We start from the raw sequence: 17,770 nt of genomic DNA, 5'->3' as shown, positions 1-17,770 counted from the left end.
AGCGTAGCCACGGGAAGGGAGGGGACGGGTGAAGCTGCCTCCACACCGTGAAAGGACGGCCACGCACACCCAGCTGGACGACTGGGAACCACCCGTCAGCCCGAACGCAGCGCAGCCATCCTCCTGGTGCTGGCTGTGTCTGGGTCAGCCGTGGGACTCGTCTGAGCCCGTGCTGCCCCCTCATGTCATCAGACAGCCTCCACGGCCGTGCTCAAGACAGCCTCCACGGCCGTGCTCAAGACAACGCCGTATCCGTGCTTGTTTCTGAGGCGGTTATTTCCCTGTGCCAGTTTTCTGTTTCACTTGGTTGGCACAGGACAGCCTCCTGAGGAATAGATATGCAGGCATCACATGTGACAGAGCAGATGAGGCAATAATAGGGAAAAGGGTATACAGGGTAAAGGAGTTCTTTGTAAAGTGTTCTTGTACTGAATTATTTCCAAACTTCACTTGGATTTAGTCCCACTGAGTTCTGTCCTCCCCTTGGCTCTGACTGCGTAGGTCACACTTGGTTGTTCTGGGTGTTTTATAACCACCAGGCCGGACGAGGCGGTGCCTCCTGGGCATGTTGGCCAACCCAACGGGCAGCAGTCTCCCCACTCGTGAAGTGGGGGGTGGCTTCGTGTACCTCTCGGGGCTGTTGTGAGGCCGAGTGGGAGGATCCAGGATGTGTGTAGAGCACGTGGAGCCCTGGGGACCACAGTCACGGCGTTTAGGTTAGCACAGCCTGGCCGAGGACCTACGTACAGCCCGAGAGCCGTGGAGACCAGGAGTCAGGGAGGCCCCCAGGGCCTCAGCCTGGGCCGTGCCTCTGGAATCACGGCTGGTAGGAGCGTGTCTCGAGCCACCCACCCGCAGAGCGTTCGTTCGGCCAGGCCGCTCCTCCAGAGGCTCTGCAGAGTCTGGACGCTGCTGGGCTGCTCACAGGACCTACAGTTACGTGGCTGATGGATGCCCTTTTCCTCAGGCTCGAACGTGTGGACTCCAAATCTGGAAACCGTCAGTGGAGATGCTGTTTCCCAGGAGTGCCGTCGTAGGGTTCCTCTGTCCCCTCAGAGCACCTGACGCTGTGCAGAGAGGCTGTTGCTGGGGAGCGGAGGGGGCCTGGACAGCTCTTCCAGATGAAAGGCCATCCTGTGGAAGCTGTCAGGCAAACGACGTGAGAAGGCCAGATGTGGGTTTGTACACACGCTCCTGCACGTGCAGGGAGCCTCCCTGGACGCACTGTGGCAGTGTGGCCTGTGACCACGAGGGGCATGGCAGCTGCCCCGTCTGTCCCCCGCTGGAGAGAGCTACGTGCAGGAATGACACGGAAACAGGCACAGCGTGAGGCCATGTCCGCGCAAATATGACTTCTGTGTCGCACCCCGTGTAGGTACCTGGTTGATGTGAGAAATGAATGCTGAGAAACCGGCAGCCTGGCTCCCTCTGGGGAACCGTACTGGAAGGCACGAGGAGGACTTTCACTTGGTTACTTTATTTCCTCCTGAACTGTTTGAATATTTTACCCAGTAGACATTAAGTGTTTTTTTTTTTTTAACTTCTAATTTAGATTAATTTCACACTTAAACCTTGCAGGAACAGTACAAAGAACACCCATGCACCCTTCCTACACATCCCCAGTGGTTCACGTTTGACCATGCGCGCCGTGTCATGTTGTGTGTGAACGTACCTGTAGGTCAGTGTATCGTGTACAGTGTTTTCCCTGAACCACACTAGAGCAGGAGACCTGACACCCCTGCGCCTGTCCAGGGCCCAGGCTGGGCGCCTCTGACTCTGGGAACGAATGCGTCCCCGCCCCTCACTCACCTGCCTCTCTGGCCACCGACCTTTGCAGACGCGGCCTCCAAACACGCGACCCAGGCCTTCTTCGACTGTCTGCGGGCCGAGGTGGAGCAGCATGACATCGAGGTGACCGTCGTCAGCCCCGGATACATCCACACCAACCTCTCCCTCAACGCCGTCACGGCCGACGGGTCCAAGTACGGAGGTTAGGCCCTGGTGTCGCTTTTCTTCTATGCAAAGCTACCTGATGATTCTGTGGTCGTTTTCATTTTCTTTCAGAAAATAAGTTTAAAACTAAACCACTTGATGTGTGGGTGTTGGTCGTATATACTGAAGACTGACCTCGCTCGGCATGAACCCGAGCTCAGTGAGTCTCTCGTTTCATTTCAGTGATGGACAAGACCACGGCCCAGGGCCGAAGCCCCTCGCAGGTGGCCCGAGACGTGCTGGCTGCCGTGGGGAAGAAAAAGAAGGACGTGGTCCTGGCCGATGTGGCGCCTTCCCTGGCTGTTTACCTGCGCACGCTGGCTCCCAGGCTCTTCTTCAGCCTCATGGCCTCCCGGGCCAGGAAGGAGCAGAAACCCAAGCATTGCTAGTGCCTGTCCGGGCAGGTGGCGCGGTAGCACCGCTGCTCCACAGGGACAGGTGTGTTTGCGTGGACTGTACTGGATTCTTGCCTCATGGGGAGGCGGGGGAGGGAGTCATGCCTCTCTCGCAGACCCCCAGCCTGTCCTGCTGGAGGAGGACAGGCTTCCTCCGGGGGGAGGGGTAAAATGCAGCTGCATCTAAACTCTAGGATGTGAAGTAAAGGGTTGAGCTGTGGAGCTGTGACCCCTGAGGGCAGGCAGAACCACGCCTCCTTTGAATTTGGGTCTTGAGATCAGAAGACTTCCTGTCATCTGACCCAGTTCTCGTATTGACTCACCTAGCGCTGGGGGCTTGGGGAGAAGGCTGCTGCCGCCTTCACGCCGTTCACGGGGTCCCCCAGCATTTTGTTCAGCGCGGCCAAGAGTCAGCGTGTGGCTGGCTTCTCGACGTGTCCCATCGTTCCGTGTGCTGGAGCCGCCTGTCCGCACCTGGCTTGTATCTGGTGACAGCTTCTGCTCAGCTGCCCCAAGGTGGCCACAGCTGGTCCGTGTCCAGCTGCCTTACCCATGAATCTGATCTGCAGGCAGATCACAGGCTCCCTTTCCAAATCTGACCTATTACAGAAACACCTCCCCAGTCCCACCCAGCAGGCTCAGGAGGGTGGTGGGCACTGCACGGTCAAGGTAGGTCTGTTTAGGATCACTGCCAGTTTACCCTTGTTCCAGACCGTTTGCCACCCAGCACCCAACTGAGGGACCGGCATTTCCAGGCCCCTTGGAATTAAGTCAAAGTTTCTCACTCTTCTGAAATCTCTGGCTCTCCTCCTGTGAACAGATGGCCCCATCACCCCCATACACCCTTTTGACACCTTCCCAGCACCCCTTGTTACTCTCTGGTGTCTGATCTTCCTGAGGGATCCTTTAAAACCACGTGAACATCAGTCTGGTTGCCGCTTAGAAAAGTGCCCCTTAGGGATGACCGAGCAGAGAGTCTCGGGCCGGCATGGCCCCCTTTTCTGTGGAACACGAGGGGGGCAGCAGGTTGAACTCAGGACACATCAGGACAGCTTCAGTGCTTTAAAAAAAATACAGATGTTAGTTTGTGTTCTCCTAAATCAGAATCTGGACAAGAGGTGCCAGGCCTCGCCACCTACCTGTCCTGCCACATCCCTGAGCGGCACTGAGCTGCGCTGCCTCGGACCAAGGCATGAGGCTGCTCTGGGAGGGGCTGGGCCTGCCTGGCGAGAGGCCTGTTCGCGCTACAGGTGGTGCCCCTCCTGCCACCTGCATGCTCCCACCAGGACCGTCACGGAGAGAGCAGACACCTGGAGGTGAAATTCTGATAATTTTAATGGTCAATAGCTTCTGGTTGGCTCTGGATGGTACAGTTAAACAATATACTTAACGACCCCCCAAGCGCGTTCACATCCCCTCAGTAGCGCTGCTTCCATCACATCCTACTGCCTGGTCGGCCTTCCACAACCTCAGGCCCCTGCGGGTTACGGGAATCCACATCTTAGTGTGATGAGCTGAAAAAACCCCTGGTACACTTGTGATCTGTTATTTCTTTAAAATAACCAACGTGCAGCCAGACGCCTTCCCGGGCTCCATTCTGCCACCTCACGGGCCGGGCTGCCTGCTCCCCCTACGCTGCCCCGATCATACGGCGCAGAGCTCGTAAATCTTCCGTACACAGTACACCAGCGCCGCCAGTGCTATCGTGTTGTGCAGTCTCTTTCTGTGCAAGTCGTCCTTCCGGACCAGCACCACCGGGGTGGAGGAGGTGAGTGTGTGCAGGGGCAGTCGGGACAGTTTGTAGGCGTCGTACTCCACCTGGTACTTGCAGCAGGGGTCGAACTGCCAGGAGATGCCGTAGAGGGTGCAGCAGGCCAGGCTCAGCACGCCCGCAGGCAGGGAGATGTAGTGGGAGTACTCCAGGGGCAGCGCCAGCGGGGTGAAGAGGCAGGCGGTGCCCGCCAGCACGGTGGTCTTGTGTAGGCAGTTGCCCACGGTGATCCAGCGGGCTGTCTCGTCACCGATGCGTGTGGGCTCGATCACGATGTACTTGTACTGGGCTTCCAGGGCCTGCTCCAGCTCGTACTCAAACTGGTCTTGGGCGTTCTCCCCGTTGTAGATCTCATGCACAATGTAACAGTCTGTGGCCGACAGGCTCACCCTTAGGAGGAAGGGGTGGGGAAGAAGAAGAGCTGGTTAGAGGCTGCTGCTCTGCAGAGAGGCCATCCCCAGAGGAGAGGCGCCTGCCCTGAGCACACCGGGCGGCCGCTGGGAGCGGGGCTCGGAGCTGCCTGGTCAGCGGCTGCACGAGGGGCCGCGCGCGTAGGTACCAGGGAAGGCTTGTCAAGCGAGGTCACCCCAGAACCTCCAGGGTCAGCATTTCCTTCAAAGAGGAAAGCTGTTACGCGTTCAAGGCAGAGGAGACCGGACTGCTGGGTAAACTCCTGGGAGGAAAGACAGGCGAGGGAGAGCCGGCCACTGGTGCCCGCCCTTTTGTGCTCCCAGGGAGACGTTTTGGGGAGCCGTGCTGCATGGCATGTGGGATCTTAGCTCCCCAACCAGGGATTGAACCCGCGCCCCCTGCATCAGAAGCATGGAGTCTTAGCCACTGCACCGCCAAGGAAGTCCCCCTCCCCATTTGGTTTTAACTCAGAATGGAGACAGGCTCCCATGTGGGATCCAGCACCTTACAAGGCACCTTAGCAGACAAGCAAACCTAAGAGGCAGGGCCTCACTCCCGGCAGGAGCAGCTCTGGCGCAGAGATTTCCTTTGTGTTCTCAAGTCCATCAGCCAAGACAGGCACAGGGAGAGAAGCACGGGAAAATGGAGGGTCTGTGCCGCCCCGCTGACCGCCAGAGTGAGGCCAGGGGACGATGCCTCCCTGTCGGCGTCCGAGGTGAGCTTTCCGGCCAGAGTCCCTCTGGAACGCTCAGAGCGAGGCGCGGGTGTCAAGGCCGGGATTAGAGAACATTCTTGCCCAAACCCTAACCTACCTGAGTGCAGTGACAAAACAGGCCCAACAAGGAAGCACCAGTTGAAGCCCCAGCATCTCGGGGACACGTCAGTGGGCAGACCCCACCCTCACCTGGTGCTCACCCAGGCCTTCCTTTCCCGTCTGCTCCACCCTCACCGCTGGCGCCCACCCCAGGGGCGGGCTCCTGGTTCCTCCCACAGCGTGCTGGGCGAGCCCATCTCCACAGGTTGGTGCCCCCAAGTCCCTCCAGGCTGCTGGCTCAGCCCTGATGGCACGGGAGCAACTACCAGTGGACACGGGCAGTCGGGACTGCACAGCTGAGGGTGTGTGGATGGCGTGCTCGCCCACCAAAGCCGCCTGGAGCCCCAAGTCTTACGGTGGGCCGGTCACCCCACTCCTGTCCGTCACCGCCAACCAGTGACCGGCCTTCCACAGCGCGGAGAACCCTCCCCGGTTCTCCCCGCCTTCCAACACAGCAGGCTCAGGAGCCAGCCAGCCCAGCGGGCACACCGCCCTGGGCTCACCACCAGTTCTGCTTTAGAGGCCAAACCTGCTTTACCTGCTCAGGAAAGGATGGACCGTGACGCATAAAGCAGCAGATTTCCAGGACTCCACACACTGTGCAGGGGAGGGAGGCAGCACGAGGTCCAAAGCAGAGCCAGACCCACCAGCAGGCGCCCCCTTTGTCAGAGGACCCACCCTGCGGTCGGCACCCACAGCCCCACCTGCTCGGGGGGGGGGGGGGGGGGCCGGGGAACCCTCTGCCCTGCAATGTAGTTTCAAAGGCTGCCTGGACCACCAGATTCAGTCCTGCAGTTGACAGGGACTGTTGCTTCTCAAGCCAGGTGGCCGAGGACTCGAGAGTGAGCCATGGCCGCCTCTGCCCAGCTACCCCAGCGCCCACTGCATGCGGCCTGCTTTGTTTCTGGGTCAAAAGTAACCCAATTAAGGAAAGAACCCAGTCAGAAGTTTGCCGTGAACCATCTCAGAGCACCACCAGCCAACCCCCAACTTGAACCCTGTACACAAAAGCAGATGAAAAAACCCAACACCTAATGGCTAATTGGGATCCTTTGAGTCCTGGGCTTCCTAAGCGACTATATTTTTGCATTTTGTTGCAGGTGTGAAGTGACCAGCAAGAGAGCATAGTAAAAAGGGTTCACGTTGAAAAAACTGAGAGCGCATCGATAATGGAAAGAGGTCTTTAAAGTGAAAAAGTCAGGTACAGACCAGTGTTTGTAGCCTGTGATCTTCAGTGCCTTTCTGAGAAAGTGTACGTTTGCTTTTAGATGCACAGATGTTTCTGGGCTGATATACAAAGACCCAAGAGTTACGACTGTCTCTGAGGAGGGGAATGGAGGGGCTCCAGAAAGAAAAGGGGCCCCTTCTTACCAAATGACTTTAGAACTCTTTGAATTTGGCAGGTTCCATGGAGCTTACAGTACGGAACTGGCCTGCACAGAAGAGCACAGCCTGCCGGGCCACAGGGGCTGCTGCAGGCGCTGCCTCGGGTCAGGGTCACGGGCTCCCCCTCGGGGCTTGTGAACCTGCCTCCAGCTAGGGTCAGTCTCCTCCTCTCCTCGTCACAATTGGTTCCAGCAGCACCCAGGAGATAGTCCTCAAAGGAATCCTGGGGAACCTGGCAGCCACCACGAAGAGCCCACAGAACAAACCTCATTTTGCCAGCACAGAATCCGGCCCAGGGGATCCCACGCCATCTCGAAGCCAGTCTTGAAGGAACCTGGGATTACAGGAGCCTCAGACATGGGACCCACAAAGTCGGGAGACAGCTCCAAAAGTCAGGGGTGCACAAGAATGTTCAAAGCAGCACTCCAGGTGAGAGCAGAAGACTCGAGAGCAGAGAGAAAGAGACCGTGACTCAGTCAAGGGAGGGAAAGCCGTGGAGGCACAGCCTCCCGGTCCCTCCCGACCCTGAGGGGGAAGTGGGTGCACCACACCCGTGAACGCCTGTCTCTCTCTCTTTCTCTCTCTCTCTCTCTCTCACACACACACACACACACACACACACACACACACACACTGCAGAACCAAGCACGTGCTGTCACAGAGACGATGGAGGATTCAGGAGTAAGGTGGCTGCTGCCTGCGCTCAGGAGGGAAGTGTGGGCCAGGGAGATGCTAGCATTTGGTTTATTAATTTTTTTTCTAAATTATGGTTAAATACACATAACACAAAATTTACTATCTGTAAATTTTGTGTTATGTGTCCAGTTCAGTAAGGTTAAGTACACTTAGACACTGTTGGGCAGCCAATCTCTTTTTGTCTTACAAAACTAAAACTCTGTCCCCATTAAACCACAACTCCCACCCCACCCCACCCTTCTACATTCTGTCTCTATGAATTTGGCTGCTCAGGGAGGGACCTCATGTAAGTGGAGTCACACACTATCTTTTTTTGTGGCTGGCTTCTTTCACTTAGCATAACGTCCTCAGGGTTCATCCACGTTGTAGCAAGTGTCAATTTCCTTCCTTTTTAACGCTGAGTAATATTCCCTGTGTGTATAGACCACGTTTCGTTATCCATCCATCCGTTGGTAGGCTGCTTCCACCTTCTAGCTACTGTGAACGATGCTGCTGTGAACACGGGTGTAAAAATATCTGTTTTAGTCCCTGCTTTTAATTATTCTGGATATATACCTAGAAGTGGGATTGCTGGATCATGTGGTAGTTCTATTTTTAATTTTTTGAGGAACCTCCACACTTTCCCACAGTGGCTGTACTAATGTACATTCCCACCGACACTGCACAAGGGTTCCCTTTTCTCCATGTCCCGGCCAACACTTTTGTTTTTTTCCATAGCAGCTATCCCAGTGGCATGAGGTGGCATCTCATGGTGGTTTTGACTTGTGCGTCCTAAATGGCAGCTTTACTGTGACAGATTTACCCATTTAAACCGCACAAGTCAGTGGCTCGACACTTTTCACTGAGCTGTGCAACCAACACCACGATGCATTTTAGAACATCTGCCTCACCTCAAAGGTAACCCCGTCACTCCCCATTCTCCCCTGACCTCCGTCCATGGCGATCACCAACCTACTTTCTGACTGTGGATCTGCCTCTTCTGGGCGTTCTGCGGGAACGCATCACGTGGCAGGCACGTGGGCTTTGGAGCTGATTCCTTCATTTAGCCTCGTGTTCCCAAGATCGTACATATGGTAGCAAGTTTGTAACTTTTCATATGGTAAAGACATACTTTTGATGGATTTAACATATAATTTTTAAAATTCCAAGACAAAATATCTGGTGGGAAGCATCAAAGATGCTCTGCATAAAAAAAGGCCAATAATGGTTTTCTCTGGATGGTGGCCCAACAGGTAACTTTTAAATTTTAGTTTTCTGTATTTTTCAAAAAGAAAAAATAAACGTGTTTCTTTTATAATGGGGAAATTAATTATAAATTTTTTCATAAAAAGAAAAATCCTGTCCAATAGCTCTGTATCCCTTGGGGTGGAAGAGACCAGACAGGGCAGGCCCTCCCAGCCGAGGAGAGGGGGCCCCCCTCCTGCTCCAGTGGGCACTGGCCCTGCAACCCACCACCTTTTCTGGTCTTGCTGGAACCAGAAGAACCGACCCAAACACCTGCCTTAAGGCCCCTTCCTGGAGCGGCCCTGGGCTCACAGTCTCAGCTCAAACAGAGGAGGAGGTGATGCCAAGCTCCTTGAGGGCAGTGACTGTTTTCATCGCAGTCTGCTCCGCCCCACCCCACCCCGGGCCTGAATGTGACAGGTTCCCAACAGACTTAGAGGAAGTGCGTTTGAAAGGACTGACAGGAGACGAAAAACAACAGTAATTAAGAGCACCTGTGGCTGAAAATTAAACTAGGTCCATGCATCAGGTTGCTTTCCACCCAATAAGCACAGGGTCACGTGACCAGCTGTGACATGCCGCGTGGTGCCACCCCTGCATCCCTGGTCTAGGGAAACCCACTTTTGGCAAACCCCAAATCACTTCCTTGGGAGCCAAGGAAAGCAGTAAACTCCTATGCTGTGGCTTCAAAGGCCAGTTAGGACTGAAAGGCACAGCCTTGTAGCTCCAAATACTGAGGATGTTTCCAAACTGGCACCTGACGTTCTCATTGTTTCAGAGGAAGCCACGTGCCAGGGAACAGGCTCCCCGTGGTGCTCCAGGGACCGGGCAGCTCTGCTTTGGGGACAAGACCACGGCACACCAAGAGTTCCTCTCAGTCACTCACTGGCTTTGTGTCCAAGGACAAACCCCCTTGCTGCTCTGAGCCAGCTTCCGTCGCGTCAAACGGTGCAAAGGCCCCAGCCCGCAGAGTGCAGATGGGGTGAGATGGGCTGGGCCGGGCACGCACACAAGGTGACAGCTGCAAGGCGCCACCCAGCGCAAGGCCCGAGCACTGTTTAAACTTAAGTAAAATGGAGTGGAATTGAAAATCCAGTTCCTGGGCTTCCCTGGGGGCGCAGTGGTTGAGAGACTGCCTGCCAATGCAGGGGACGCGGGTTCAAGCCCTGGTCTGGGAAGATCCCACATGCCGCGGAGCAACTAGACTGGTGAGCCACAACTACTGAGCCTGCGCGTCTGGGGCTTGTGCTCCGCAACGAGAGAGGCCGCGACAGTGAGGCCCGCGCACCGCACCGTGAAGAAGAGTAGCCCTCGCTTGCCACAACTAGAGAAAGTCCTCGCACAGAAAGGAGGACTCAACACAGCCAAAAAAAAAAAAAAAATCAGTTCCTCAGACACACCAGCCACATTTCCAATGCTTGACAGCCGCAAATGACCAATGGCTGCCCTAGTGGACAGCCCTGAGCAGAATGGCCGAGACTGCCCAGGAGGCAGTGCAGAGAGGCCCGGTTCAGGACACAAGACCACCCTTCCTCCTTCAGAAAGTCAGGCCTGAAGGACTGAACTACAGAGGCACGAGTTACTGCCATTGGAACCCCGACGGCTTGAACGAATCAAGGAAAATGGAAATTCACCCCAGAGGACGAACCCCAGCAGACCCTAACCCACAACATCCAACTTCCAGGATCAGAGCCTTCTGGCAGCCAGCTGAGTGGGACCCGCGTGCCTGGGTGCAGATGCTGCACTGGCACGACTCATACAGACCAGGAGGAAAGAAACTCGAGAAAGAGAACATCCAAACCCCCTGGAGGCCCTCGGCTCTAAAGGAAACGACCAGGTCAGAATGAGGGGAACACTGCCCCGGGAATGTTAGCCACCTGCCCACGTGGCTTGTGGTCCACCTGTTCTGGGAACTAACCCCTCCACCAGCCAGCCAGAACCACATCCATGCAGTTCAAAGCTTACAGCAAAGCTGTCAAAGAGGACGGCCCAGTCCCCGGGAATAAAGCGTAGCACAGAAGATGTGGAAGTAACCCCACAGAACTGGCTGCCTAGAGATGCTGGAGCAGACACCCGCATAAGCCCGGGAGGGGAAAGGCCACAAAAAGTGGTTCCACCCTAAAGCCTAAAGCCTGAGCACTCAGTGCAGCACGCCCGGCCCTCTGAACACGCCAGGCCTTTACACTGTGCTGCGGCCTCACATCGTGATCAGAATCAGACCCCACGCATCCTCGCATTCAACAGTCACAGAGAACTAGGGACACTCGGGGGCCCTTCAGGAGGAGGACAGGCAGCCCACATGGGACAGAGGGGCGACTCTGTGAGCTGGCCCAGGTTGGCACCAAGCGGCAGAACACACAGATACCTGCACCGCGCCTTCCCAGACGGGCAAGTTTGTCTCAAAGAGGCCGACAGGACAAGTGGCGATCTGTTTGCTGTGCTTGCTGCCAGTGTGCGGAGTTGTGGACAAGAATTCAGGTTACAGCTCAGGGTCTGATGTTCTTCATTACAAACACTGTGGGTTCCCTAGATCTAATGGACTGAAGAGAAAACTCAACATGCAAGCAGCTCTCATTTTGCTATTTCCACCCCTCTCTTATTTTGGTCTAGACCAGCGCTGACCTTTCTGTTCTCTATCTGCGCCGTGCAGTATATTAGCCACGAGCCATGTGTTGCTACCAAGCACTTGAAATGCAAATAGTGTGACTGAGGAGCTGAATTTTTCCCTTTATTTAATTTTAATTAATTTAAATTTAATTGCTGCAAGTGACTAGTGGGCACTGAATTAACACAGCTCTAGACTCAAGAACCAGGTAAAGCAAGAATTCACACACTATGTATTCTAAACTGGACCATCATTAACACACAGCTGACAACAGTACCTCCTGCGGAAGGTCTGGCACCAAGCAGGGCCTTCAAATACAATGCAGGCTTCAGAGTTTGCAGCCACAGGGAAATCTGGAAAGTCTGCCCAAAGCGTTGCTCTGCTCCAGCCAATGCCCCAAATTAGACGACGTTTCCTTGGGTGTCAGCATAAAGCAGATTCCAACCAAGTGTGTGCAGCAACTCGGGAAAGTGGTCTTACAGTGTGGAGCTGAAATCTGAGTCAGCACAAACATGCCATGGAACAAAGTCATCTAAGAACACCATAATCAGCCTACTTCGGTCACAGGAGCCACTAGGTATGCTTGGGCCTCAATCTATGGTGTGGGCAATCAATTAATCCAGCCTGCCCCACCCGGAAGTCTTCCCACCCACTGAGCAGGAACGGAGGTGTGCCCAGGCCAGGTTTCCATCCCCTACTCAGCGTGGAGGATCTCAGGGAACAGCCCAGGTAAACACTCCTCCAAAAGAGCCCAGCTAGGGCCTCATGGCAGAGGCAAACAAAGGGGTACCCCCAGCCACTCCCGGTTATCTGGAAGGATGACAGGTGGTGCCCCCCAAACCACAAAACCAGATGCCCCATTCCTGGCTAACACACGACATATGCATGTGCAAGCAGAGCCTGCCGTTCAGGCCAAAGGGTGCAACCTGAACACCTAAGGAGATGAGGCAGGTAACTGCAATGAGTCAAGCTGGCAGATGAGGAATGATGAGCACCTGCCCTGACCAAAAAGAGCCACCACGCAGCTTTTCCAGAGGAGTTTTATGTGAACTATTTCCATTTATAACCACTGGCAACTAACTTAAATTCTCTTAAAAACTGAGGATCACAGTCAAGGACTAGTTTCAGCCTTTGGGATCCTGGTTTGCAAACTCAGTTTCGAATTAACACTTGCCTTAAACCAAAGAGAAAAAAACCCAATATCCAATTTCTTAGATCAGTAAAATTGTAACTTTTGCTGGCACGGCCCCTGTATGGTGTCTGGGGCGTCCTCATTTGGCCCTTTCTGCTGTTTTTATCCAGTAAGGAGGAATGCTTCTCTCTCTGCAGCTGAGTCTTCTAAACCAGTTATTTCCTATTACTAAAGGATTAATGTTTGCATTAAAGATCTTGAAAATGTTTGCTAGTTTTTAAGGCCATCTGGAAACCATCGAGATCTCTTCTTTAACTTTTTATGGTCTGATCTAAGAAATAACCAGGTGGGAGGTGGAAAAACAAAAATACTTGCTGGCCATTCACTGCTGCTTCTCCAACAAGAGGAAGTGCGGCAGGGACAAGGCTGGGTAACTCCGAGCTCGAGAATAAAATGCAAGCTGGAGGGGTCTATCAGCACAGCTAACCAAACAGGAAGGCGACCACAATGAGTATGTGATGCAATCAAAGACAGAGAATAACGCAGAACAGTCGAGAGAAAAAGAGAGCGGGGCGGGAGGGGAGGAAGGGGGAAGAGAAAAGAAAGAGAACTTTTCTGTTCAACAATCCTCACCAAAACAACCCCAAAACAAACCCGGAGATCCTGCTGACCTATATCTACCGCACCAGCCCACTCGTAACAGAATGGTCAGGACAGTGCAAACCGGATGAGTCCACGAATACACATCCTTTCCCAAACTTCTGGGGCCTGAACTGGTTCTAGTGGCTTCTACTAGCTGAAACTGTTTTCCAAAAGCAAAAACTGTGAATTCAACACGGAACACGAAAACGACGACTCCAATCTTATCTTCTAGAAATGAGTCCTTCAAATCGAGATCTACCTTGTTAGAAACAAGCTCCCGGCTCCCTGCCCTACTCACGCACCGTTCGTTAGGAAAGGTCGCTGCAAAGGATTTCCACGGCAGGGGCGCTGGCGGAAACGCCTCCAAAGTCCCAAGGATCACCCCCGGGGGAAGCGGCCGGCTCCCCGCCCGGAGTCACAGCGCGGAAGGCTGAGGCCCCTCGGTGACCGTGCGAACCACCCCGCCCGCCCCGCGATGGGAAGGCTTCCCCTTCCTCCTGCGTCCCAAGAGCCACTCCTCGCTACGGCTGAGAAGACCACGCGCGCGACCAGGCGGCCGGGATCTCCGGCGCCGTTCGGCCCGCGGCATTCAGGCGGGTCCCGCCGCGGCCCAGCCGTGCCCAGCCCGCCATCGCCCCTTCCTGAGCCCTCCGCGGAGGCCGCGTCGGCCAGGACCGGGACCCCGCGCGCCCGGCGGCGGACCGGGGCGAGCCGCGGGATGGAGGCGGGGACGGCGCTGCAGCCTGAGGAGCCCCGCCGGCTTCCAGCCCCGAGCCGCCCGCAGGGAGCAGCCCGCGCCTCACCTCTCTCGGGCGCCGCCGCCGCCGCCGCCGCCGCCGCCGCCGCCGCCGCCGCCGCCGCCGCCGCCGCCGCCGCCGCCGCCGCCGCCGCCGCCGCCGCCGCCGCCGCCGCCGCCGCCGCCGCCGCCCGGGCCAAGACGCCTCCTTCCCCACGCGGCCATCTTGGAGACTCCCCGCTCGCGAACGCCTCACGCCGGGCGGCCTCGCGACACCGCGCGGGCGGGAGGGAGTTGTAGTCCGGCCGCCGCCCCGGACGGCGCGCCGGCTGGGGATCGGGCCCCGCGGGACTATAAGGTCCACAATACACTGCGCGCCGGAAGCCCACCCCGAGGCCGCCTGGGAAACGCGGGCCCAGACAGGAGGAGCTGAGGGCCCACTTCCGGACTAGCCGCCGCTAGGCCTCCTGCGCTTCGAGAGCTTCGACCGCCGAGGTCACCGAGGGGCCACTCTCGCTCATCCCCCAAATTCTCGGGAGGCGAGACAGACGCGGTCCCCGCGCCGCCAGGGGGTCCCTGCTGGCAGGCTGTTGGCAGAGAGTGTCTGGAAGCGGAGAAAGGGGAGAGTTTAACGTGTGATGACTGCTGGGAGAGACGGGGCGCCGCGCACGTCGCACCCTCGTCCGGCCGTGGTGGCGAGGACACAGCCCCGCACTCGGGCGTCTTCGAAGGCGGGTGCTGGCCCCTCACCCCGCCGGCGGGGAGCCCTGCCTGGACCCTGCCGAGTCGGGAGGGCGGACGGAGCCCAGTGACTCCTGCCCGCTGTCCCCTCCGAGCAGGGGCTGATCCGGGGGACCCCTCGCAGCTCTGAAGTTGTAGTCCGTCCCCTGCTTCCGACCGACAGCGTTGCTAGACATATTAATTGGTCCCATAAGCATTTGAGCAACTCTCATGCTGAAATCAGCGCCGTGTCCAGGGACGGGAGAAGCACGGCGCCTGCTCTCAGCCCCCGGGTCTGGCCGAACCGGGCAAACCAGGGCCCGAGGGCTGTCGGGTGTAGATGCGGCTCCCATCGTTGAGGATTCCTCAGGATTTCCTTTCGGTTCATAGTCTACAATAGTCTTAATAGTCTGGCACGGGCCCTCAGTACCTACAAGATTCAACTCAAGCTCCTAAGCGCAACCCAGAAGCCCCTCCGTAATGTGGAGGTTGCTCCCCTCTCCAGCTTCAACTGCCTACCTTCCCTGCCCAGAGCCAGGTTAGCAGATTCGGAGGTCCCCAGACGGTCCATGCTGTGCCTAAAATGCCTTTCTCTCCCTGCCAACCATCCTTCAGCAGTACCTGCTCTTCCTGTTGGGTCACAATCCCGCCTCCAGGTAACAGTGTGCGGCCCTGCTTAGAGACCTCCGAACGATGACCATCTCGCCTTGTGATTAGTCTGTTTTCTCTGGACCAGTTTGCTGATTCAGAGGGTTTCTAGGGATTCTAGAACAGTTGGGTTTGAACCTGGGGCTGCTTTTTGTGTGTGTGTGGTGGGGGGGGCTGCTTTTATAACCTCTCTTTCTCAGCCTCCCAGTTTGTAACTTGGGTGTGATACTAACACCTCTCCTCAGAGGACCAGTATGAGTATTACATAAGGTGACACCTTAGAACTCAGAACACCACACAAGGTAACAGTCAACTGACGTTTAAGTCAGGCCACGCCCTGTTCTAATTATTTTAAGTGATTAACTCTTAAATCTTCACAACAGCCCTGTGAAAGTGATAGTTTTTATCCACATTCTCATTTTGCAAATGAGGAGGACCTACCTGAGTGACTCGCTAAAGTCACGCGCCAGGATTTGAGCCCAAGCTGTCTGGTTGCCGAGATTTCGCTATGCTATGGTGTCTCCCAGGAAGAGTCAGGCCAGGATCTAGTGCACAGAGGAAAGTGCTCAAGCAACTGTGGGCCTGGGACCATCTCCCCATCTCCCTGCTCTTGCACTTAACTTCTAACAGGCCATCTGCCGCAGTCTGCTGACTTGAGTGGAGGCGCCCAGAATGTCACCTGTTCATCACTACTAGTGCACAGACACCTGGAAGATTCATGGGCAGGGTGATTCCCTCAGCGTGTAGTAACTGAGCTCCCACTGAGGGCACAACCTGAATGGTGGGAGTTGAAATTCCTGTGGGCCCCCGGAGAGTCCTGATTGCTGGCAGAGAAGCAGCCAGCAGGAAAGGTGGGTCCTAGCTGGTGCTCAGAAATCTCTGGCACTTCCCTTGCTCCTCTGTTCATTCATTCTCATAGCAAATAATTGTCGTGTGCGGTCAGTACCAGGTACTCTCAGGCACCAGAGTCACAGCATTTAGTAAGACAGACACTTCCTGGCCTCATGGAGTTTCCAGTCCAGTCGAATAAACAACTAAGTAAGAGTTTTCAGTGCATGATAAATACTAACGAGAAACTAAGCAGGATGATGTAATGGATGACTTGGAGATTACAGCTGGCTAGAGGTCTTTTCAAGAGGTGGCATCTGCATGGGGCCTGGATGAATGTGCAAGGAAGAGCTGGGGACAGCATTGTGACCCAGTAATGGGACCAGAGGGACAGAGGAGAGGTACTGGGTTTGCTTTTGGTTAGTCGTTTCCTCTCTCTGAATGTCACTTTTCTCAACTGTAAAATGGGGGTAGTTTTATCTATACTAGTCAGTGTCTAATTAGGAAAAGAAATCCACCCGAGGTAGTTCAAACAGAAGGGATTTAATACAGGCCATTGTTTGTGGAGGTGTTGGGCAGGCTGGCTGAGTCACTATCTTGAACACCTGAAACTTATTTAATATTGTACATCAGCTATACCTCAGTTTAAAAAAAAAACCTGCTTTCTTTTACCCAAAGGCTGCACGCTGTGCCTGCAGCTCTGTCCTGCCGTTTAACTCCAGGCTTTGAACCTCTCAGGACCACCTTGCCAGCCAGGCTGCCTTGAGGGGACCCTGCCCCATGCTGTGAGCAAAGAGCCCTCCCCCAATCCAGATCCCAATGCGGGTGCGTTTTCCTCTCTCCCAATCCAGGCCTCAGAACGCAGGCTCCTTGTTTGTATGGCTGGAACTCACCCCTAGCCTGCCCTGCAGCGGTGCTGGGAACACGAGGGGCCCCTGGGCCCCGTCCTGCCCGTTCCACAGCTGGATGTGGTCGGCTTTGGGGATGGGGACTCTGCAGGCTGGAGGGGACATGGGCCTCTGAGTTGCTGCTCAGAGGAAAGCCTAGTCACACCCACGTGGTCAGGAAAGAGCTGCAGAAAGTGTGCAGACTCCTCGTGAGAGGTGGCCACTGGGAAGCAGGACGAGGAGGGCTGGGTGGGCAGGGGTCACTCAGCACCCATGACTCCTGCCCCGGCTGCCGGCTCCTGCCCTCCCTCCTCCCGGTGGGGCCTTTACTGGGTCTGTCCTGTCCCTGCCCCGCCGTTTCATTCTGGTTCAGGGTAGACGGTAACTTGGGTTTTACTTCTAGACCCCAGGCTGCTGCAGGGTGGGTGCTGGGGGTGTCCCCGGGTATTGCCCTGTGAAGTCTCTGCCACGGGATGCAGACGTGGAGGGGCAGGAACTGGGTGTGGGTCCTGGTCCCCTCGCCTTCCTGCAGCCTTGTGACCCCCCCCTGCCCCCAGCCTCTGGTCCCCAATACCTGGTGTCTCACGGAGCTGCTGTGGGAGCCGAGCTGGTCACGATGGAGGGCTGGCGACCTGGTGACCGCAGAGCCCCTTCCTCTCCGTCGGGGCAGCGATGTGACCCCCTCCCCCCCACCCCCACCCCCACCCCCGCCAGGTGGACCTAGAGGAACACGCCCCATCCAGGAGTCCTCAGGTTCCAGACACCATGCCGGAGGCTCTCCATCGATTGTGTTCTGAGTGACGCTTGCCCCTGGCCTGTGCCCCCCTGGGCCAGTAGCTCCAAGGGAAGGCTTCCTGGGGAGAGAGGGACAGGGCTAAGAGCA

General features: G+C 56.1%; 2 protein-coding genes across 8 annotated transcripts in view; one reads left to right on the top strand and one right to left on the bottom strand.

Annotated features, from left to right (window-relative positions):
- The window catches only part of DHRS7B (dehydrogenase/reductase 7B), a 41,846-nt gene extending 33,080 nt beyond the window's left edge, over positions 1 to 8,766 (top strand). For 2 of the 4 annotated variants that reach the window (XM_032615894.1, XM_032615892.1), the window contains 3 exons: positions 1,838 to 1,990; positions 2,176 to 2,430; positions 6,484 to 8,766. In XM_032615894.1, the coding sequence (XP_032471785.1) occupies positions 1,838 to 1,990; positions 2,176 to 2,381 (359 nt within the window). In that variant the 3' untranslated portion in view covers positions 2,382 to 2,430; positions 6,484 to 8,766. Of the gene's footprint in view, positions 1 to 1,837; positions 1,991 to 2,175 lie in introns of all 4 variants that reach the window. The other 2 variants (XM_032615893.1, XM_032615891.1) reach the window with 1 other exon arrangement.
- On the bottom strand, positions 3,705 to 14,183 carry TMEM11 (transmembrane protein 11). Of its 4 annotated transcripts, none has more exons than XM_032615896.1 (3): positions 13,977 to 14,183; positions 13,872 to 13,892; positions 3,705 to 4,548 (listed from the first exon to the last, which is right to left on the bottom strand). In XM_032615896.1, the coding sequence occupies exons 1-3, from the start codon at positions 14,027 to 14,029 to the stop codon at positions 4,032 to 4,034; spliced, it is 591 nt and encodes a 196-aa protein (XP_032471787.1). In that variant the 5' UTR covers positions 14,030 to 14,183; the 3' UTR covers positions 3,705 to 4,031. The 4 variants fall into 4 exon arrangements, with proteins under 4 accessions (XP_032471787.1, XP_032471786.1, XP_032471788.1 ...); XM_032615895.1 differs by having other exon boundaries at positions 13,872 to 13,912; positions 13,997 to 14,183; XM_032615897.1 differs by having other exon boundaries at positions 13,872 to 13,909; positions 13,997 to 14,183.
- Between the last annotated feature and the right edge of the window lie 3,587 nt (positions 14,184 to 17,770).

The sequence above is a fragment of the Phocoena sinus genome, chromosome 20 (assembly GCF_008692025.1).
Source record: "Phocoena sinus isolate mPhoSin1 chromosome 20, mPhoSin1.pri, whole genome shotgun sequence".
Classification (NCBI taxonomy): domain Eukaryota; kingdom Metazoa; phylum Chordata; class Mammalia; order Artiodactyla; family Phocoenidae; genus Phocoena; species Phocoena sinus.
The sequence above is the reverse complement of the archived record's forward strand: the minus strand, read 5'-3'. Positions and strand labels throughout refer to the sequence as shown.